Source organism: Balaenoptera musculus, chromosome 6 (genome assembly GCF_009873245.2).
Source record: "Balaenoptera musculus isolate JJ_BM4_2016_0621 chromosome 6, mBalMus1.pri.v3, whole genome shotgun sequence".
Classification (NCBI taxonomy): Eukaryota; Metazoa; Chordata; class Mammalia; order Artiodactyla; family Balaenopteridae; genus Balaenoptera; species Balaenoptera musculus.
In genome coordinates, this window is record NC_045790.1 from 21,039,597 (window position 1) to 21,063,714 (window position 24,118).

A 24,118-nucleotide genomic window follows, 5' to 3' on the forward strand; every position below is an offset into this window, starting at 1 on the left:
AGCTCACTTTGCTGGTCCCAGGGAATTGTCAGCTCACTGAGGAAGGGCTATATTCCTACCTTGCCTCCTTTAAGCTGGTGTGCGGACGACTGTCATGAGGGCTGGCCCTGACCACTCGAGAGGTGCATGTCTTGGTCTGTCCTTGGGGTCTGTCCTTTATTCTCTCTGTCAGGTGCCCAGCTGGCTCACACTGCCCTGAGGATTGGTTTGAGAACTATGGCACACCAAATTGTGCCTATCCCTCTGAGGGGTAACTGAATTTTGGGAGGTTCCCAAAGAAAAGGCATTTGAAACAGTGAGTTTTTAGGGCTTGAGACCCACAAATATTTTGAGCAGGGTGTTTGATCCCCCTATCTGCCAAAATACCCCCAACCACAATCTGTAGCGTCTCATCTCTGCAGAAGAGTGGCTCTCATTTTACCAACATATTACCAAGTAACTTTAAAATGCTGTTTTTTCTTTTGTGACACACGTACACATTCTTTTCAAATATAAGAAAATTTTGACTGTCTTTTGATAAAGCCCAATAAATGCTGACATACACTATTTAACTAGGTAAGTAGACAAATAATAACGGCAGGATTAACTATTTAAGAAGTCTGCCTGCCTGCCAGGATTTTTGGACCCCAAATCAGAGCAAATGTAGGGCCTCACTTAACCAGAAGAGGGAGTTAGGGTTAAGTGAGGAAAAGGGTCAGTGGGTAGCCAGCTATGAGTCCACATGAAAATTAAGCATTTTCTGTAGTGTGGTTTACACGAAATGACACCCCACTTCTCCAGTCCATGTCCAGAGCGCTATTGTAAGTATCGTCAGAAAAGTAACACTGTGTGACACGCCAAATTTCTTGACAGCCAGAGGGGGGGAAAAAAAGACAGGAAAACCATGTCTATTTTTTATCGAAAACAACACAAAGTTGAAATGACCCTTTAAATCACAGAAAATGAATCACAGGAAATCTGAGTCTTCTTTTGGCCGTGACTACAAGTCCTCTCTTGACTCAGAATCTCTGTCACTTGGAGACCTCTTTTTCTTTCAGAGATTAAGTTATAAATTAACCAGCACTACATTACCTCAAGACTAGTAGGTCTCCTGCTCTGAGATAACGTGAAATGTTTTTCCCCTGAACTGTAAGTGTGCCCGGTTAATCCTCCTCCCTCTTGGTCACCTTTAATTCATCTGAACATATGGATACATCCACTGTGTTACCAGCTTGCATCATGTGGTTTCAGTGTAAGGACTTGAAAACACTCCAAGCCCTGGAGGAAAACAAAAGGAGCTTCTGGCCCACGTGCTAATGCAGGCACTCCCTCAGGGACGAGCACGCCCCCCCAGCACCCAGCCACTGGGCTTCAACCCATGGGGAGTGTTAGGACCACCCTCCAGCAAGACTGCCCTGCTGAAGAGAAAAGCAAGGGAAAGGCAAACATCTATACAGACAGCTGCGCAGACACGTTGAAGTGACTACAGGATGATGTCTTTGCTTTCAGATACACTCCATTGACTTAATCACTCCAGGGACTTAATCAGAACTTGTTAGGAAATTAAATGGCGTTCAATCAGCAGCAGACTGCGAATCCAAGTTAGGAGAGACAAGTCACTCAACACACTCAATATTTTTCCCCATGAACATAATTATTTCCTACTCAGTTAGAATGGAAGTGGCATTTGCACATGTCACGGACAGAGCCAAGGGGTCCTGAAACGTCTGAAGGATCATGAAAACTAGGACCAGCACTTTATTTGCAAATTATCCTGCAGGAAATGAATGGTACAAGTTTATCAGCAAAGTGTACACACCACCAGATACAATCACCACAGAGCCGAATGTAAATTTTAACAAGCGCCTTTCATATGATGGCGATCAGCTGAGCAAACATCATAGTCTGCACAGAGTCAGCAGCAAAGGTGACAAAGAGCACAGCGCTTGCTGTAGTACAAGGACGCGCACAGTAAGCAGGCCTGCCCCCTGGCAGGGTGCCCATCAGCTGAGGTTAAGTCCACGCTTATCTCTTTCAAGGATTTTAGAATTGAGATTGAGAGTTCAATTTCTCAAATTAAAAAACAAAAGTTTTGGTGATTTAAAAAATTCCAAGTCTATATGCTTTAAAAGAGCAAGGAAGCTGTGGTGCGGAGCATGGGAATGCATGAAACAGGCAGTCACCCACGTGTCGAACTTGACTTCACTGCAATGAAGCACAGCTGCAGTGTTCGGGGACAGTGGGGGACCCCTGGAGCTGGCAAGTAACAGGCGCGGGTCCTGGAAAAGGGGGGTTTCTCCAGCACTGCTGGACTCAGCCCTGGATGCAGCCTCAAAAGGCAGCGTGGTTTGATCAAACGAACACAAAATAAACCTAGCCCAAATTCGTTCAGGGAGCTGTACTGTTCCGCTCCCTTTTGCACACTGAATTCTACAGCTGACTATTTCCCACACACTTCCTATCTGTCCCCCAGGCAAGCCTATATAAACTCACACACCCCTGGAGCTCCTCCATTTCTAGTTGCTTATCTGGCCAGGGGTAGAAGGGCATGATGTTTGTTAGAATGGGGAGAGAGGGGTGCTGTGTTCACCTCCTTTCCTTACTGAAATCAGCTGCAAATAGCTGGGGAGAAGGAAGCAGAAAGCAGGCTCTACTTCACCCTTAATCCAGGACCAAGCCACTTCTAAGGGCCAACCTTGGCTGCACCATTTTATTTCTGGGTTAGGCCAGGGGGCCAGGCCACTTGCTAGGAGGGCTTAGAGGTACAACAGTTCCAGGCCTCCAGCTGGCCTCCACAAGGCCTTTGGTCCCAGTCTCTGACTGGATTAATTCTCCACCATCCATTCTGTATTCTAAGACTGACTACGTAAAGAGGTCACCTGACAGAATCAACAATGGAAAGGTGGTTTCTTCTAAAATCCAACATGCAATGATTTATTCAATACAAAAAGAATGGGGTAAGAGAAAAATTTCCACGTTTTCTTTTCACGAATTTTACTTATATTTGATAATTTTCACTCAGAATTCTATCAGCTCCTTTTTCAGTATGAGATGTATGTGTGCGGGTGCATGTGTACAATCCCTTGGAAACTTTATTTGGTATAACTTCACATTTTTGGTACAAAGAAATAATTTTATTTTCATACTGTAGCACAGGAGACATACAATCAATATTTTTTCCTAGCGTGTGCAATATATAAATTATTCACATTAAAAAAATTAAGAACAGAAAGCCTCATATGCAGGAGGTATTTAAAAATGTATACCTAATTTTGAATTGGCGTTTTTGACAGTATACACTATTAGCTTTATAAATCTGAATGAAAATGATGATACACATTTGAACAAGTACACATAGGGGTCCACTCCAGATACTTAATTCAGTATGTGGATAACTCGCTCTTCACTTTGGTCTCTGGGATTCCAGATGCTGAGGCATACGTGAATCTGAAAGATACTTCCAGAAGTGTATTTATTACACTGGCATTTTAAAGATTTCTCTTTCTTCTACTCTCCTTTATAACGAGGGGTCCTTTTCTCTTTAAAAGCAAGAAGACCTTCAAGTCTGTCTTTCGTTGGAATGGTCTAAGAGAAGCAAAACATTGTTATCTATGCCAAAAAATAAAGACAACTGTGAAAGTTTAATGAGCTTTAATTAAGGAAACTAATTAGAAGACAATCTAAAATTTTGAAATCATTTGAACAATTTAAATTATGTGACCAAATTTATCATTCTAACTCTAAGATGCTTTTTTTCCCATTTCAAATATACTTCAATAAAACTGACTTTATTTTTTTTAGACAATTGTAGGTCTACCAAAAAACTGAGCAGAAAGTTCAGAGTTCCCATATACTCCCTCAAGCCCCCCCACTGTTTCCCCTATTATTAACATCCTGCATTAATGTGATACATTTGTTACAACTAATGAGCCAATATTAACACAATATTATTAACTAGTCCATAGTTTATATTAGGGATATTCCATGGGTTTTGACAAATGCATAATGTCACGTATCCACCATTACAGTATCACAGAGGATAGTTTCACTGCCCTCAACATCCCTAATGTGCCGCCTAGTCATCCCTTATCCCCCACCCCAGTGTCTTTTCCAGAACGTCATATAGTTGGAATCATATAGTATGCAGGCTTTTAAGACTGAAATCCTTCACTTAGCAATATTTATTTAAGGTTCCTTCCTGTCTCTTCCTGGTAGGATAGCTCATTTCCTTTCATTGCTGAATAACACCCCACTTATACATGTACTACAGTTTATCCATTCACCTACTGAAGGACATCTTGGTTGTTTGCAAGTTTTGCAATTAGGAATAAAGCTGCTGTAAACACCGGTGTGTAGGCTTTTGAGTGGACATAAGTTTTCAACTCATTTGGGTAAATACGTAATAACATGATTGCTAGATCATGTGGTAAGACTACGTAAGAAATGGCCAAACTGCGGTATCTTGTTTTTATTTGCATTTCTTAATGACATATGATGTGGAGCATATTTACCTATGATTATTTGCCATCTGTACATCTACTTTGGTGAGGTATCTCTTCAGACCTTATACCCAGTTTTTAATGGGTTATTTTCTTACTGTTGAGTTTTAAAAACTCTTTGTATGTCTTGGATACATGTCCTTTATCAGATATATGTTTTGCAAAGATATTTTTCCCAGTCTGTGGCTTGTCTTTTCATTCTCTTCACAGTGTCTTTTGCAGAGTAGAAGTTAATCTTAATAAAGTCAAGCATCAATTTTTTCCTTCATGAATTACACTTATGGTGTTGTATCTAAAAAGCCATTGCCAAACTCAAGGTCACCTAGAATTTCTACTATATTATCTTCAAGATGTTTTATAGTTTTTCATTTTACATGTAGGTCTATGGCACATTTTGAGTTAATTTTTGTGAAGGGTGTAAGGTCAGTGTCTAGTTTTTTTTTTTTTTTTTTTTGTTGAATGTCCAGATGCTTCAGTACTATTCCTTTTTAAGACTATCTTTTCTTCATTGAATTGCCTTTCCTCTTTTGTCAAAGATCAGTTGACTATATTTGTATGAATCTACTTCTGGGCTCCCTATTCTGTTCCATTGATCTATGTGTCTTTTCTTTTGCTAGTATCACACTATTTTGATTACTGTAGCTTAATTGTAAGTCTTGAAGTCAAGTAGTGTCATTCCTCCAACCTTGTTCTTTAATAGTGTGTTGGCTAATCTGGGTCTTTGGACTTTCCATATAAACTTTAGAACTGGTTTGCCAATATTAAGAAAATAACTTTCTGGAATTTTTATTGGGATTGCATTGAATCTATGATCAAGTTGGGAAGAAGTGACATCTTAATAATACTGAGTCTTACTATCCATGAATATGGGATATCTATTTGTTTAAATTGTGATTTCTTTCACCAGAGTTCCCTCTTTAGCCTGCTGATGTGATGAATTATATTAACTGATTTTTGAGTGTTGAACAAGCCTTGCATATCTGGGGAAAAATCTCACTTGGTTGTGGCATGTAATTCCTTTTATATATTGTTGGATGTAGCTTGCTAATATTTCATTGAGGATTTCTATATCTATGTTGATGAGAGATAATGGTTTACAGTTTTCCTTTCTTGTAATGTCTTTAGTTTTGTTATCAGTCTAATACCGTCCTCATGGAATGAGTTAGGAAGTATTCCTTCTGCTTCTATTTTCTGGAAAAGATTGTAGATAATTGGTGTAATTTCTTCCTTAAATGTTTGGTAGAATTCACCAGTGAAACCATCTGCGCCTGGTGCTTCCTATTTCGGAAGTTTGTTAATTATTGATTTAATCTCTATAACAAACATAGGACTATTCATATTAGCTGTTTCTCCTTGGATGAATTTTGGTATATTTTGTCTTTCAAGGAATTGGTCCATTTCATCTAGGTTATCAGATTTGTGGGCATATATAGTTCACAGTATGCCTTTATCCTTTCAATGTCCATAAGATCAGTAGTAACAACCTTTCTTGCATTTCTGATGTAATTTTTGTCTTCCTTTTTCATTGATTATCCTGACTAGAAGTCTGTCAATTTTATAGATCTTTACAAAGAACCAACTTTTGATTTTGTTTTCTATCTATTGTTTCCCCTTTTTCAATTTCACTGATTTCTGCTCTAAAGTATTATTTGTATTCTTCTGATTTGGGATGTAATTTGATCTTCTTTTTCCACTTTTGAAAGGTGGAAAGTTATTATTGATTTTAGATCTTTCTTCTTTTCTAATATACATAGTTAATGCTATAAATTTCTCTCTAAACATTGTTTTTCATATATTCCCACAAATTTTGATAAGTTGTATTTTCGTTTTGATTTAGTTCAAAATATATTTTAATTCCTCTTGAGACTTTCTCTTTGACAAATGTTATTTAGAAGTACACTGCTTAACCTTATTACAAAGATTACATCTCACCATTAATAGGTGGGGTTCCATCTATCTTTCTGTTATTGACTTCTAGTTTAATTCCATTGTGGTCTGATGGAATACTTTGTATGATTCCTGTTACATTTGATAAGGTGTGGCCAAATATGCTTTTAAAATTTTTCTTCAGACTCTGAGGTTGTCCATTTGTAAGAGGTTTGTAATTTAGTTCATTCATGGTATGTGCTCATCAATGACAGGTGGTAATTTATATATACAGACCAGGCACAGAGTAACACTCTAGCTATTGCTCCTAATTCATGATACTGCCATGCTTAAATGGGAGCTGACACAGTTTCCAATTCTCAGAAAAGGTAGAACAAAACTCTTGTGCTACTCTAGATGCCTTAGAACAAGCATCTAAAGTATCTTTCATTTAAAAAAGGATGGAAGAAAGGAAGGGAGGAAGGAAGATTTGTTCCTCTATAAAAAGCCCTATTAATTTGTGTACAAAAAAGAAAACTGTATATGTAATTGAACTAGTGAACTTTCAGTGGGTAGGAGGAAAGGCTCAGAACATCAGGAAAAGCCAATGAGTCTCAAATACTGATGTTTCCTGGAGGCACGTGCTCACAGCTGCCTTCCTCACACCTCTCTACACTGGAGTGAGGGTTCAAGACCACACCCAGAAAACACAACATGAGCCAGAGAGACAGCTACAGCACAAATGGCACTAACTTAACTATTCTAAGCATTTTCTAAATTACATAGACAGGAGTCATTAGTATGTGGAACAGAATCAGTCGTAAGAGCTGGTAACAGTCAAACAGCAGAAACAAATAATTTCAACCCATCTGTATGATTTTGTAATAGTGTATATATATCATGGTTCAGTGATATATAATTTAGTTGACTTATACAGAAGGTAAGGGGTATCTGCATTGAATTCGTGGTTGTATTACATACCTGAGCATAACAAGCTTCTTCTATGGCTAATCCTGTTATTAAATCGACCTGAGGATAAAAATATAATTCATTTCAGCAAGAATTACTTTTTAAAATATGGTATACTCAATACAAATATAAATTCAAATTTAATAACCTTACTCCAAAAGAACAGAATTCTTTGATGTAATACAGCAAATCAGAAGTATGACCAGCACGAGAAACTCTGGAACCAGGTTGCCTGGGTTCAAATTCTGACTCTATCATATGGGAGCTGTGTAACTTTAGTTACCCAGGTTATTTAACCTCTCTTGTCTCAGAGAGGTGCATCTGAACAAGGAGCTAATTACAGTTATCTACCAAATGGGGTTATTGTGAGGATCAAATCAGTTAATCTAGGTGAAGTCTTTATAAACTACATAAGCTATACATTGGGTTGGCACATAGTTAGGGTCATATAAGGTTTTTGCTATTAGCATTGTTACTATTTCTTTTTTTAGAGAATTTTTTTTTAAAATTAATTCATTTTATTTATTTTATTTTTGGCTGTGTTGAGCCTTCGTTGCTACGCGTGGGCTTTCTCTAGCTGTGGCAAGCGGGGACTACTCTTCATTGTGGTGCGTGCGCTTCTCATTGCGATGACTTCTCTTGTTGCGGAGCACGGGCTCTAGGCGCGTGGGCTTCAGTAGTTGTGGCACGTAGGCTTAGTAGTTGTGGCTCGCGGGCTCTAGAACGCAGACTCAGTAGTTGTGGCTCACGAGCTTAGTTGCTCCACGGCATGTGGGATCTTCCTGGACCAGGGCTCGAACCCGTGTTCCCTGCATTGGCAGGCGGATTCTTAACCTCTGCACCACCAGGGAAGTTCCAGCATTGTTACTATTATGTAAGAATTTTTAAAAACCAAATACTTTGTAAATTTTTAAAAATGTATTTATTACTAACATATTTAACCTCTTTTTACTGCTGTGAAGGCCAGGAAAATATAGTGGCCTCTGGGTCTGCAAGGAAGAAATATCTTTCTTCAAAATTCCTGTAATTAATTATCCAAAATACAACTGCTGTAATGAAAAGCCCAATGTAAATGGGTACCTGCATTGCTCCCTTGCCCTGCTTACTTCTCCCCTGTCCTGGGGCCTCCACTCCTTTGGAGCTCTCTCTCCAGAGTAACCCCAGGGCCCCCTGCAGGGTTTATGTGTGTCTCACTGCAGAAAGCACATCAAGAAGTTAAAGAGGGTCTCCATCTTTAGGAGGAGCTTTGAGCCAGGAAGTTCTCCTTAGAACATTTTTTTATAATATGATACTGGTGCTGAAAATACACAGAATGCCCTTTTCTTTTGGTTTTCTATGAACTACTAGCCAATAAATCTATTAACTCAATGGCATAAATAATAAGCATGTCATATGCTGCAGGGCATCAGTGAAATTACTGAATTCTGTGATTATGATACTGAAGCAACAACAGATACAAGCAGAATGCAATCACTGATGTAGCTAAAAAGAACCTCAGTAGCTTTCAGTAATCATAGCAGTGAAACAGCTATATTTTAGAATATTAAAAAATAATGGTTCATTTAAGTTAAATCTCCACTACCTATTCCAACAAGAAACTCAAACTTAAGGCACTTACCTCCATCCCTTGATTAATTGCTAATTTTGCCACTCTCATTGCAACAGGTCCCTAAAATTCAAATTAAAGAAACATATTTTAATTATTTATGCAAATCATGTTGTACATCTCAGTCAAATTCAGAAATTCCCTTTGCTGGATCCATGGCATAGAGGCAACAATGGCTGTAAGACAGTTGATGGAAAATGTATTTTAGGAGCCTTGCAAGGCCTTAATTAAACAGCAATTGTAACAATCTATTGCACCAGCATGTTATGCAGATTTCACAGCATGCTGTGGCACAGCAAACTATATGCTTGGAGGTCAGCAGGTGGTATGTGTCCAGTAGAGGGCTTTTCATTGTTCAGCAAATTTCCCTACAAGTTAAGTAGGAAAACGAAAAGGAGATAAAGTGTTTGGCACAATAACACACCCATTAGTGGTTCGACAGAACCCTGGGCTGGAGATGAGGCTGACACTATTGATTAACATGGGATTCAGATATCATCTGTTTCAGGCAGTGGAGCTGTATCTTTCTTCCCTGGGCATCAATAACTAACCACAATGATGATGTGTTAGTAAAGACGCGTCCTCCAGGCAGTGCTCCCACATCACACAAAAGCTTCAAGTCCAAATAAGTCCTTCAGGATGTGTGAGGGTCATAGAGGAAAGAATTAGGAGTCCTCTGTGAGAAGGGACACATAACTTTGTCTTAGAAACCATAATCCTCCAGATGGAATTTAATTTATTTGATCACATTTTAAATTCCTGAAAATTGTTTATTGGGTGATGAATTAGAATTCAATGGCGTGTTTTAAAGCATCTTTTGAATTAAAATGCAAGAGGCTCTAAATAACAGGCACAACAAAGGACTCCAATAAGTGAATGGATAAATGTAGGATGGCATGAAAAATGCCATTTTTCGGTTATCTACTTTAACCTATCTAAATTCTCTTCCTAAATCACATGCTGAAAAATCTTTTTTCAGAGACTGCAATTTTCCGAGGCTTAGGCAAGTATCTCAGTTAGAATCCTTCCAGATGTGATTTGTATGTATGTTACACATACTAGTTTTTTTTTTTTCTTTCAAGATCATCAATTCATTTTTTTTTTAACAGAGTGCTCCTCTCCACAGGAAACTTATCCATTCACTTTTTAAATTTTTATTTATTTATTTATTTATGGCTGTGTTGGGTCTTCGTTTCTGTGCGAGGGCTTTCTCTAGTTGTGGCAAGCGGGGGCCACTCTTCATCGCGGTGCGCGGGCCTCTCACTATCGCGGCCTCTCTTGTTGCGGAGCACAGGCTCCAGACACGCAGGCTCAGTAAATGTGGCTCACGGGCCCAGTTGCTCCGCGGCATGTGGGATCTTCCCAGACCAGGGCTCGAACCCGTGTCCCCTGCATTGGCAGGAAGATTCTCAACCACTGCGCCACCAGGGAAGCCCCTCCATTCACTTTTATTACCAGTTGACCCAGACAAGTGCTAGTCAAACTTGCATATGCACACAACTCCCCAAGCCCCTGGTTGAAATGGAGATGCAGATTCAGGGGTCTGGCATGCGCCGGGGATTCTGCACGTCTAACATGTTCCCCGCGGACGCCTGGACTGCTAGACCACAGACCACACTTTGGGCAGCAAGGTTTATAAAACTGGAGAAACAGGAAAGTGAAAATGCTATTAGATGTAATGCTTAATTAGTTTCTCTTTTGAATTATAAAACCAGTGCCTCTTCTTTATATACAAACTTTTTTCCTAAGATAGAAAAATGGAAGTAACATATAATACAGAAATCACCTAGAAATACTAATTTTATAGAAGCTTTCTAATTATTAAGAAGACTAATCATTTTGTAACAAGGTCTGTAAGAATGAAGATTATTCCACCTCAAATTCTGTTTTGTAACTTTTGTATACAGTTTCACAGTTACGCATTTTCCAAAGTCATTTGACATCTCCCTTCACCTGGGGAAAAATTAATTTCAGCAATTAATGTTCTCAGAGGCGTGTCCTTCAGATGAAAGAGACGATGAGTTCAGCCTGGTTTACCACGTGGTAGGGTGCAGCCAGATGTCAGGCTGGAGGTGGGGAGAAGGGGGCTCTCAGGCGGGGTGAGCTGTGGGCAGTGATGGCATTAACAGCACTGCAGTCACAGGAGAAAAAGCCAGTTCCCAGGAGTGAGATAAGGAACCTGAACCACAGAGGTGCCAGGGGGCTAATGAGCCACCTGGGCAGAGCTCTGGAACAGGGAGCTGAATCCTCCCATCCAAGGATCAGGAGAGGCTGTGAATCTCAGAACTCGGGAGCTGTTTTTTTTTCTTAAACTAGTAAAAGTCTTTTCTACTTGCTCTCTCTCCATCAATTCAGAGTATAAGACTCTGTGTTACCTCATATGGGGAATAAACTATATAAGGTCCCTGCCCTGGAAGAGCTTATAGCTCATAACTTAACTGAGAAGGACTGAAGTAGCATCAACAGCAGGCAGTGTGGTTTTAGAAACCAACTCAAATGAGAGGACCCGTCTGACAGCTCTCAGGGGACAGGTACATCACAGCAGACCTGGGCTTTGTCTTACAACAAAGAACTCCAAGGATGCCTCCTGAAACTGGATGCGAAACTCCAGACAAATGTGGAGGGTGCATGCATTTTTCTAGAGAGAGATTTCCCAAAAGGACCCATGGCCTTTGGTTACAAATACTGTTTGAGTTAGAGAGGAAGTAATTTTGACTCCAGAAGTTATAAAACTTTACACGCCATTAGGAATAAAGACAAGTCACTAACTGTTTACATAGCAAAAATCCTTTAATCCATGATTTCAGAAGAAAGGAATATTTGAAAAACACTCCTAAAAGAGAGAGAGAACCAAGAAACCCTTAATACAGGTCCCTCGATGCGCTGTTATTAATATTACTCATGAGGATTATGATCTGTGAGTAAATGTGCAGTGAGTCCCAGGTTTGAAGTGTAATTGTGAGGAAGCATACTGTGCACAAAGGAGTTAAAACCATGCCTACATCACCATAAAAACAAACACAATAAGACACACAACTGGTGCTGTTCAAGCAGGTTATCTCAGGTTATGGGATCTCAATGAAAGCTCACTTGGCATAATTGACTCTGGGCTCCTTACTTGTGTTTCAGTTTGGGGGCAATCCAGTGTGACAGCCCATCCGTCACTGTTTCTCTTCATGTGTACAGTTCAGGTCAGAAGGGCTAGCTGGCGAACAACTTAAGTTGCTGGGAAGTTCTGTCCCACGTGATAAACATGTATGTGATATATTATCAACGTATGGCTACAGTAGGGGCCTGAGATTATCTTCAAATCTTAATTTTAATTCTGAAGGCTCTTAATATTAATCTAGTCAATTTGTTATAAAGTTATCTAAAAAGAGTAACAAAAGGAAATGCAATTAAAATACCTGAGGTAAAAACTCTCTTGCTAGGTCCAAGGCCTTTCTATAGGCAGCGTCCCCCTCCTGGTTCTGTTCCAGAACATGGCTGATCAAGCCCACTGCTTTGGCTGCTTGGCCATCAAGCACACGTGCAGAGAAGATGAGCTCTTTGGCCAGGGACATCCCAATGGCACGCGGCAGTCGCTGCGTGCCCCCTGCAGAGGGGATGAGACAGAAAATGCAGGCAGTGATTTGACACCCTTTCCTTTTAACATTTCAATGTTTCATTTCTTCTTTTATAAAAACAAACCAGGGCCAGCAGTTTATATGTCAAAATGAGTAACTGGAAAACTACTTCAAGACAGAATCTAATTTCTTAATTAGTTTATAAAATTATTCATACCCCAAAAGCACTTAAGAACCTTATATCATTAAGTGATCCTGACACTGACCATTACTTGCACCATGGCTGGTGTGTTCCTGAATCCAATCCACAATCATTACCACGTCAGGAACCACAGGGTGCACCGCAGTTGCGGGGCTCAGGGGCTGGTTGGGGAAGGAGTTTTCTCTCCCTCAGCCGGTTCACCAGAGGAATGACAGGTCCATCAAGCTTGGCATTTCCCTTTCAGTTTAGATAAAACATCAAATTCTGAGCAATTCAACTCATGTGCTTTTGAAGACTCATTTACAGTAAATGAACCGTAAACTAATTTTAATTTAACGAAAATAAAAACAGATAATTACTCATGAAAATAGGCTTCGTCCCGGGGTTTTATTTTTCAGTCCAAGTACTAATCATCCCCTGATGCATTAATCCATTAGATCCATCTATCTGCTCACCCCAATATCTTTGAGAGAAGAGACTGGGATCTCAATAAACAGAAAGCTGGACAAAAGCAGGTAATATTCTGACTGGGAGCTTCAATTTCTACCAATAAGAATATGAAAACAGCTGCAAATCCTAAATCTTATCTTGTAAGTCTTATCCTTAAAGTGGCGGCTGGACTGCCCAGGAGGCCAAGGAAAGGCTGACTGCGAAGGTTCAGAGGACAAAAAGCAAACTGATGGCCAAACATCTGAACAAGCTCACTGTGTTTCTCTGGCCCATAAAGTTTAAACTTTTTTTTCTGCACTAGTTACCAACATTTATAAACTGGGTGGGTGATTTCATATAAAAGCTAACTTGTACCTGGAAGTTAACTGTAGCTGCACCTTTTAGATGCAATGCACTCGAGTCTCCCACAGCCTCCACCACTTCCTGCTACTCCAGTACTACAGACTGAGAAGTTTTGATTTTCTTTAAGCAACATTAAAAGGCAGGCAAAATATACTCTTATTCACATCTCAACCAAAAGTGGTGGGGAGACAAGTTTCAAGAAAGCATATTTCCCTTCAGTAATTAAGTATATTCCTACATGTTTAACAAACAAAGCACGCCAGCACTGGAAGAACATAGCTTAGGACGCTATTATTAAGCAACCATGTTGAGAATGATGACCATGTTTTGAAAACACAGGTGATTAAAAAAAAAAAAAGAAACAAAAATAAACCTCAAAAGGATTGACATTTTCAGTAGGGATTGTTTTTGAACATTAAATGAGTACTGCTTCTGTAAATTGCAGTTACTTATTGCTCACACAGCCCAAGCAGTTCTAGATGGTAAGTTTAAAGGTATTTTACACAACGTGGCAACAAACACGTGTGAAAAAATGAAGCACCGACAAATTTAAATCTAACTGTCAACAATGATATTGCTCAGTGTAGTAAAGATAGGTCTGAAAACTTACGGAACAAGCTATATGGAAAAGAAAAGTTATTTACAAGTGTTTCCAATGGCAGCTGATTAGAACAGAGATATAAATAATACAACCCAGATAGCTATATTTACTCACGGAGCTGATGAGGATTTTCATGAGACTAAAGTACTTACGGATATAGTATTCATGATAAGCACACGTTAGGAAATGATTCTCTGTTGTGTTCTGTGAAAAGTTTAATGTAGATTGGTCAAAATTAACAAATGTGACCCTCAACAGTCATTGTTAGTGCTGGACTTTTTATTCAAGGGAAACTCAATATTTTGCAAGTCCACTTAAGCCCATTCATCATATTATTTTGTTTATGGCATGATTCTCTCCAGGAATAAAGATTTTATAAATATTTAACAAAGGAACAGTCATGAAACTAACACCATGAAACAGAGCTGAATGGCACTGAACTCTAAGCTTTGATGGATGAAACGGATGCAAACCTAACTGTCTGCTGCAGGGCACGATGTGAGTGTGAGAGGCCTGGTGCTGAAGAGACCTTTCTGTTCTGCTGAAAACACTGCATCATAGGATCCAAGGAAAAATCCTCAGCTTGGCGCATCAACTAACACTGCATCCAAGATTTGGCTTTTTTGGTTGACATCACAAGCTATCTACTCTAGGAACCTCATGTAAGTGCAATCATAGTATTTGTCCTTCTGTATGATGGACAGAAGGTATGTGTCAGAACTTCTTTCCTTTGTAAGGCTGAATAATACGCCGTTATATGAATATGTTTTGTTTATTCATTAATCTATTGAGGAACACTTGGGCTGCTTCCATCTTTGGCTATGAGGAATAATACTGCTATGAATACGTGTACACAAATATCTCTTCAAGACCCTGCTTTCAATTCTTTTGAGTAGATACCCAGAAGTGGAATTGCTGGAACATACAGTAAATGCATGTTTAATTTTTTTGAGAAAGAGCCACACTGTTTTCCATAGCAGTTTCACCATTTTATACTCCCACCAATAGGGCACAAGTGTTCTAACTTCTCCACATTCTTACCAACACTTGTTACTTTTTGTTTTTTGATGGTAGCCATCCTGATGGGTGTGAAGTGGAATCTCATTGTGGTTTCTGATTTGCATTTCCCTAACAACTAGTGATGCTGAGCATCTTTTCATGTGCTTATTGGCCATTTGTATATCTTCTTTTTAATTGGGTTGTTCTGCTGTGGTTGAGTTGAAGGAGTTCTTTATATATTCTGGATATCAATTCCTTACCAGATACATGACTTGCAAATATTTTCTCACAATTCATGGGTTACTTTTTCACTGTTGACAGTATCCTTTGAGGCATGCAAGTTTTTAATTTTGATGAAATCCAGTTTATCTAGTTTTTCTTTTGCTGCCTTTGCTTTTGGTGTCATGGCCAAGAAATAATTGCCAAATCTAACGTCGTAAGTTTTTCCACTGTTTTCTTCTAAGTTTTGTACTTTCAACTCTTACATTAAGGTATCTGATCCATTTCGAGGTAATTTTTGTATATAGTATAAGGTAAGGGTCCAACTTCACTCTCTTGTGGGCAGAAATCCAGTTTCCCTAACACTACTTGTCAAAAGGGGCATTCTTAAATAGTTACACAAATATGTGACTTAATTTGCTCATTCTTACCAAAACTTCATTTTTAGGAAAACTGGTTGGTAAGAAATTATCTGGCTCACTTTCATATGCTGCATTCAGTTTGCAGAAATCAAAGACTGATAGTTTGAACTATATTTTTACTTTATGGAATTAAAGGTAACTGACCCTTCAATAGCTCCAGGTATATAATTTCAACCTTTATAAAAATGATATGACCTGTTCAGTTTGCCTTTGTCAATTAATACTGATAGTGTGAGCAACGAGCCGTACAAATGGAAGTTACTGAACTGCAGTGCAATACGACACAAAAAACTAAATATGATTGATGTGGAATCTCAGACTTCTACAACCATCTCAGGAATAGTTACTCCAAACAGAAAATATTTTTATGCCAACGTTCTAGTCCAGTTTGGAAGTACTTCTGTTTGTGAACAGCTATTTTCTATTATGAAATAAAGCAATTAGCTCATTAGGGAAGCAAGGTTCACTATAGCATTGCATCCTGCAACCCGAGAGACAAGATGTGCCACTGAGACCTGGTGTGGAAGAAAAGGCATCAGATATTTTAAGTTCCAAATACAAAAAGAAGTACTAGAGAGAATTTATTTCAATTCTTCTTTTATTAATTCTGAATACTAAATTCCAGTATTAGCTTAGAGTTAGGTAAAAGTGAAGACAGTGTGTTGTATTTCTGTCGGTTGATTTTCTTACACCAGGCTTGCTTCTGTAGATCACACAACCTGCTTAGTTCCAATAGGGATTTGAGTTCAGGATCACTAAAGTGCCATCTCTAGATACAGTCTTGATGACTGGAGAAATTAAACAGTAGAACTAAAAATAGGGTTGTCCCCAGTGGAATTAAAATCATTCCACTCTGACAGCCGCCCTAATGTATTCAAAATCACACAGGTCTGAGACTCTATTCAAACTTACACTACTGTCCATCCCAAGAGCTTCCAGCACGGAGCCCTGACTCCTAGTTGGGCCCTGCTCTGAGACTCACAGAGTTTTGGTAACTTGCCCAAAGTCCCAAAGTTAGGTTGTAGAAATAGGATCCAAACCTACCTCTGCCTGATTCTTATCTACTATGTGGTAAGACAGTAAAGAGCAACTTATGAAATAAGCTTGCAAGCTGCTTGATAAAAGGTAAGGTATATGTTAAGTAGGTACATAATATAAGTAGGCATATACATATATCAAATGTATCCACAAAGTTGTCTCTGTGGGATCAGCTGATAGATAATGATCAGCTTTTATTCATTTTGCCTGGTTGTATTTCAAAAATGTTCTGCAACAGTAATATGACACTGTAATAGGAATAAAAGTGCTACACTATTTTTGAAGAGCACAGTACAAGGAGACAAAGAGCCAACCACTGGCTAAAAGCCTCCCAGGCCACTTCCTGCCTGTGTTCCCAGGAAGTTCTCCAGGACCTGGGAAGCCTCAGCTCTCCTGGGTTGCAATGTTAACACTAAGGGACCATGGTATCCGGAGGTCATACACTCCCGTGACACTCCTGCAGGTACCCCACGGTACTACCAAATACGAGGAGAAGTATGAACGGAAGCTGAATCAGCTGTATTTCTGTCAGTTTCCACAATAACTCACAAGGCTCCTGCTAAAATACAAGTAATTTAACCCTTCCCAGGGGCAGTAAATTCAGAGCATGTTTTGCTTCCACAAAAAATCAACTACTGTTGAGTCACTTCATCATCTACCAGAAAAGGGCGTTCTGTGGTGTCCCGTGAACCCTCAGGAAGATCCATCAGAGTAATAAGCAGAAACAGCGTGCCAAAGCCACATTACTGTTATGAAGAGGAAGCATCTTGGACACTGACCCTTCCCTTTCTAACGTGGGGATGCTCAGAAAATGCCAGTTGTTTTCTAAGGCTTTCTGCTTTGGCTCTGTCATCAAGGAGATTCTGATTCGGTGGGCTCTGTTGACCCACTGCTATAAAGCATGAGGTAGGAGATGATTCATTTTTAATTAGGCAACAGAATTTACATAACCAAGTGAATATGCGCCATTTCAGAACAGTCACCCCAAATGCTGTATACTTGTTATTCAGGACCATTTTGGAATTCCTCTTTTGGAACTCATTTCCAAAATGACACATTTATTCACTCATTCAAGTAGTTACTGCAGCTTCCTGTTCTGGGCAGACGGATACAGCTGTGAACTAAACAAACCCCTGCTCCCAGGAGCTGACATTCCTGTGGGGAAGCCCACAATAAGCAAATAAATACATACTGTTAGTTGGAGAGTAGAGTGTATCAGGGTGTGGGGTGTACACAGTTTAGACAGGATGGCCAAGGAGGGGCTTGGAGGAGGTGACACTAGAGCCAAGAGCAAAAGGAACCAAGGAGTGGATACTGCACAGGTCTTGTGGGGACCGTGTCTGACTCACAGAGCAGCACAGGGAGACCAGAATGGCTGGAGCAGGTCCAGATCCCATAGGTCCCCTGGGCCTGGAAGGACCTACGGACTACTGTGAGGACGACAGAAAGCCACGGGGCATCTGAGAGCGTCTTCTGAAAACAGTGGTGTAGGAACATCAATCACTAGCGAAGATTTGGGTTTGAGGACAAGCTATGGTCATTATGAGCCAAGAAGATGGAGGAGGTAGGTAGATGTTCTACTACTTGTGGCAGGGCTCCAACAGGCTCAAAGAGAAATTTCAGAACAAGTACTCACATGCTTTCGATGTCTGTCATGTTTCAGCTGCCCAACACCCACTGACCCCATTAAAATCCTGGTCTTGCTTTTGGAGAACACTCCCCCACATACACCCTGCTGTATTCAGCCTGGGACAGTAAAGAATCCCTCCAGTGGAGACCAAGATCCTCCTTCTCTCTGCCCTGGAACAGCAGGGCAGGCATCCGAGTCACGTTTGATCCACTGGATGTTACTTCTCAGGACTAGGAGTCCTGAATGGGTGATCTTGTAACATGGAGATTTTCTAAGCTTACAGGCAATGCAGGGGCAGTGATGTGCCAACCTGATGATTCTTGTATTGTGTTCTTGCAATGGTGCAGACTGTGTGTTTCCAGGGCTCCTAAGGTCTAGTTTGGGCTCTAAGCCTTATTCTCTAGCCAGCTATTGATTCTGGGAACCTTGCAATAAATTTCCTCTTCATGTAGGGTAGCCAAAGTCAATTTCTACTGTGTGCTTTCCAATATCATGAATGATGCAGTGACATACTAGGAGTTTTGTTTTTCTCTCTCTTTCAAAAATAGTTAGATGAAGCTGGATGGGAGTTTATTTGTTCTACTTTTCCCAGATAAAATCCATTCGTTCAACCTCTTAATTTATTGGTCAAGTGACCTAGTATGTGCCAGACGCTGTCTCAGGTGCTGAACAAACAGTAGTGAACCAGATAGGCCGTCCTAGACCTTACAAAGCGTACATCTCAGATAAAGAAAGGGAAGAACAAGAGCAATAAACAAGCACATGGACAAGAGAGAACTGAGGTTGTGGTGAGTGTTACGAAGAGAATTTAAGGCAGGGAAAAAGGTTCTGAGATAATCATAAGACGACTCATTTAGATTGGGTGGTTGGGGAGGCCCACGTCTAAATGCTAACAGGCCAGTGACATGAAGATCAGACAGAATGCCCAGTGATGAGATCAGCCACGCAAGGGCCCTAAGGGGAAGCCAAGCGTGGCACTGAGGAAGAGAAGGAGGCCACTGTAGCCATGGGGAGAAGGCTGTGAGGGAAGTGGCGGAAGTGAAGTTGGACAAGCAGGGTTCAGATCACACAGACACAGTGTAGTTTTACATCTTACTCTATGTGTTATGTAAAGACACTGGAGGGTTTTGAGTGGAAAGTGACATAATTCGATTTGTGTTTTAAAAGATCCTTTGTCAGGCTGGCAGAGAACAGACTGTAGGGGCAAGATCAAAGTGGGGTGCCCAGTTGGAGACTACTGCTGTCCTCCGAGTGAGGTATGATAGCAGCTTGGACTGAACTAGGGCAGCATAGGCAGGGAGAGGGGGAGGGATCTGGGGGTGAGTGTCCAAAACTGCCAGTAAAATGGATGTAGGGAGAAAAGGAGATCAATCTAAGGCCTCCATTTCTGGTTAGAGTGTAATTAGTAAGCAGTGCTGTTTACTGACACTGGAAAAAGGAGGCAGCAGGGGTGCACTCTGGCCATGTTAAGGGTGGGGTGTCTTTTAGATACATAAATGGAGCAGTCGAGCATGTGACTGGACATGCAGTCTAATGTTCATTAATAATCACTATCATACAGATGGCGTTCAAAGCCAGGGGCCTGGATGTGATCACCTAGGGAGACTATTTAGATAGAATGGCGCAGAGGAGGAGTCAGCAGGACGCTGAGAAGTGCCCACTGAAGTGAGTGAGGCAGCAGAAACGCAGGAGGAAGGTGCTGCTCCGCTGGACACCTACCCCACCGCTACTCCCCCAGCCTTCTTCCAGTGAAGTCAAGTTTGTAGGTGTCTTCTAGGAAAGACTTTCCTCACTGAAATAAAGACTCCCAGGAATAAACAGGCCTTCTCCCAGGAGGCTTCCATGTCTACATGTGACACTTGGAGCAATGACAGCCACCTTGTGACCATAATGGAAGCCAGCAAGGGCAGGATCGTCAAACTAAAGATGGCACAGCAGAAAGACGTCACTAAGCTGCTGAACTTACCAATCCTGAGACTGCCCTATGCTGTGACTTCTTGTGATATTACACTGTATTTTCTTATTGTTTAGGCCTCCTGAAATACAGTTTCCTGTTATCTGTACCAAAAATGTCTGCAAGTGTAGATGGATTAAGGAAAGAGATCTGAACACACATTCTGGAGAGTAGAAAGCAAACACACTAGGGAAGTAATGGCAAGACTGCTGGACAAAACTAATTACACACTGGAGATCTGTGGCCATGAGATGATTAGCATGGTTTTTTCTAGAAACCCCTAGCCATTTGGGGGCAGGCACAGAGCAGGCATGTAGGCTGGAGCTTCACGAGACAAGTACAAGAAAAGACGAGGAGCTGGGCAATAGCAATAGTTGACATGTATTGTGCAGACACTATGTAATAACACCTGGTCAACTGTCTTAAGCACTTCATAGGTATTTAATTAGCTCATTTAATCCTTATAATTCCCCTATGAGGTGGGTGCAAAGGTAGTTAAGGTCATTTGTAAGTAAGTCATGCCACAAAAGACCATGAAATCTAAATTGGATGAGGAGAGGAAGGACTTGGCTGAGAGTGAAAATGTCCATGGACGTGATGATTCGATGAGGTCCAAAAAGAACTGGAAAGTTAGGATGTTGCAGAGTGACATGCAGGAATCTAGATTCAGAATGGAGCCATTACTGATGACGCTGAAATCTAGGGTACAACCATGAGAGTACTGGGCTAAGATAGATGGTAGGAGGTGAGTTAAGAGATAAGTTGGGTCGTGACAGGAGGAATAGTGAGAGTCACTGCTGCCACCTGATGAGCATGGAAGTCAACAACAGCGTGCTGATGACGGAGCAAGCAGACCTTCAAATGCCTGGGGTTTGTTCACGTACAAATCTAATTCTCTTTTTGGCACTCAAATTTGGGAAGCAGGTAGCTCTGAACCACTGTCTGAAGCCACAGACAAACTAACAGGGGATGAAAACACTCAAAATGGTGTCTGTCATATCTTTTGCATGTGATCTATCGATAATACAAAAATGAGTTTGTAACTACAGTTTTTAAATAGTTGATTCTTTCCCTTTATTTATTAATTTTCAAAATCAAAAGGCGGTTCCCTAGCATCCTCCAAAGGTGACCAAGAAATTTTTAATCTTTGAAACTACCACAAAACTGACAACTTTTAACATAGTTGAAGTATTAGACTCCACTGCAGTTTTTATCTTTATTGATGCTCAAACTACCCCATCTTTGGTCAGTGGGAACTTGCTTAGATGGGCTCTAGGGTCCTACTGACATGACCTTAATAGTCTTTGATAACTTGTTACCTGGTATCACAAGGATGTTCTAAGCTCAACTTGAGCATCTCCTCCCCAGACCTTGAATCAGTCACTTTCCCAGAGCCCTGATTCCTTTCAGTGGAGCTGCATTTAAAAATTTAACACTTCTACTCATATCGTGACCAAGCTTACCTAAAATAGCCATGATTTCATATGCATGTTCTGTATATTCTTTTAATGATTTTGCATTGAGTTTCAAGATTCTGCTTCTTCAAACAAATGAGCATCAAGGAAGAGCATTAACAAATGAACACGGGAGTGAGTTCTCTGGTAGTCAGGAATTCGCTATGTAATGCTAACAGATCTTTAAACTTTTCACCGTCCACTTTATTAAAGCCAGCCTCTTTAAAAAGAGCTTTAATTTTATTACTTTGATTTAACCACTTCCTTGATACCATTAGAAGTCAACCACAAAACCTGGGGGCCAGTTTTCTCAAGGCTGCACTTCTTGCGGAGTGTTTGCCATCGCATAGGGAATAAAACTGGGGCTCTCTTATAATGGAAAAATGAAAGTGGGTGCTACCTCAAGTGGTAAAACTGTTTTAATCATGTAACAAAATGTTTTCATCTCTATGTATTATTTAGACAGAATGAAAATATATTTGAAATATCATATTCCTTTTAAAAAAATTTCCATCATTTTAATCTATCATTTTGAGAAGGCATCAAGAACCATCGCTCCCCCCACCCCCCCCCAGGCGAGGTAATCCTCTCCTGGGATTATAGCACTTTTATTAAAATAAGCTTAAAGTAGCAACCTCTATATCAGCAGTGGCTTAAACACAGAAAGCCTGTTTTTGCCAGAGAAGACGAGAAAGGAAAACTATCTGGTCTCCTCCCACTCCTCTGTATTCCCTGCTGGCAACAATCTGGGACTGCCACCCTTCTCCTCCCAGACCAAAGTCCTAAACTGATTAAGCCAAGTACAGATGCTACTTTCCTTTTGTATATGTACATGTATTTAAATAATTTAAAGCAAGCTTTGACATTTCACAATCAATTATAATGTAATATGTAAATAACTGAACATAATTTATAGTTTTGGATTATAAATTATGTTTTAGTAATATGTATAAGGTAGAAAATTCCAAGTTTTTTTGTTTTTGTCTCTGGGTTTCCTTTTAGCCTTTGTATTTCCCTCCTCTTATGAATTCATGGAGAAAGAAGCCATGCTAATAAAGGGGGATGCTTACAACAAATACTTTTAAGTTGGAAAGTTATATAGATACTGCATTCAGGGCATTTTGTTGATACAATTAGCAGTGATCTCTAACTCTTACTTCTTAAGTAAATATCGCTTTTGATTATTTCTAAATCCCCTCTCATAAACAGGAAGTTCCACTTAAGGTTATATTTTCCTTGAATTGTGGAGGAAACATTACAGTAAAATGTTAACTTTGGATTAAAATGCCTGTTTCAACTGATTACTGTGGAACTCTGTCAGAGGGCTTTAGGCAAGAGCTTTCTTGACAGATCTGGGCAGGATGCTTACAAAACTGACTTCCTCTCACTTTTACTAAGAAAGAGAAGTGTGCTATGTGAACAAACATGGCATGATTACTGGTCTCATAATAGATCATGTCACAATCATAAAAAAGCATAAAAATATCTATTCTTCAATTTGTGACCAATGTTTAAAGTGTTGTAATACTTTGTTTCCTGAGGCTTTTTACTTTTTACCATGTTGCAAAACAATGAGAGAACACACACACACACACACACACACACACACACACACACAGAAAACGAACAAGACAGGAATACATGAGAAGGAAAACCTGACTGGCTAAACCCCAGCAGAACCTACCTAAAATACATCGGTTTGAGCTCTGCTTGGCTTATGCTAAAGGAGCACTTAGCAAAATCTTAAAAACTTCTTAAGAACTGGGGCACAGAAAGAAAAATTGTACATCAAACATTTTTTTTTTCCAGAGCAAATTAAGCTGACTAGCCACAAATTAAAGCCTTTGCGATATAGCTTTCATTAATATTTATTCTAGAAAGTTTTCTTGACTATTATCCCATTTACTGTTAGAGAAACAGATTAAGAACAAAACTTTATTTTTAAATGTTTACATATACTTTTTACATCAAGTATCTGAAGCATTATTATATATTTTTTAACTTCCAAAGAATATATTGTTATATACTGCATGAAACAAAGTACCTTACTTTTTAAAATGACTTGTCCATTTTGGGCCACCCAGTGTCCACCAACAGCGCTGCATGCTCCTCTGCCGCTCTCTGCAGCTGCGGGGGTTCTGAACTCAGGTCCCCTGGTGGCTCCAAGGGGGTTGCTGGAGGCTTCCTTTACAGGAACCTCTCTCCCACCCCGGCATAGACAAGGGGTAGGCAAATGACTTAAGTCAGGCCAATCAAACTATCTCTTGCAACTTGGATCACGAATGGAGCAATGGAAGAATGGAGGAAATGGTTGGGTTCATC

The 24,118-nt window shown here is 40.1% G+C and overlaps 1 protein-coding gene across 2 annotated transcripts in view; it reads right to left on the reverse strand.

Annotated features, from left to right (window-relative positions):
* Positions 1-3,091: 3,091 nt before the first annotated feature.
* Positions 3,092-24,118, reverse strand: part of AUH (AU RNA binding methylglutaconyl-CoA hydratase) — a 160,182-nt gene continuing 139,155 nt past the window's right edge. For both annotated transcript variants that reach the window (XM_036855128.1, XM_036855127.1), the window contains 4 exons: positions 12,327-12,514; positions 8,932-8,982; positions 7,326-7,373; positions 3,092-3,564 (listed from right to left, as the gene is read on the reverse strand). In XM_036855128.1, coding sequence (XP_036711023.1) covers positions 3,487-3,564; positions 7,326-7,373; positions 8,932-8,982; positions 12,327-12,514 — 365 coding nt within the window. In that variant the 3' untranslated portion in view covers positions 3,092-3,486. The remainder of the gene's footprint in view (positions 3,565-7,325; positions 7,374-8,931; positions 8,983-12,326; positions 12,515-24,118) is intronic.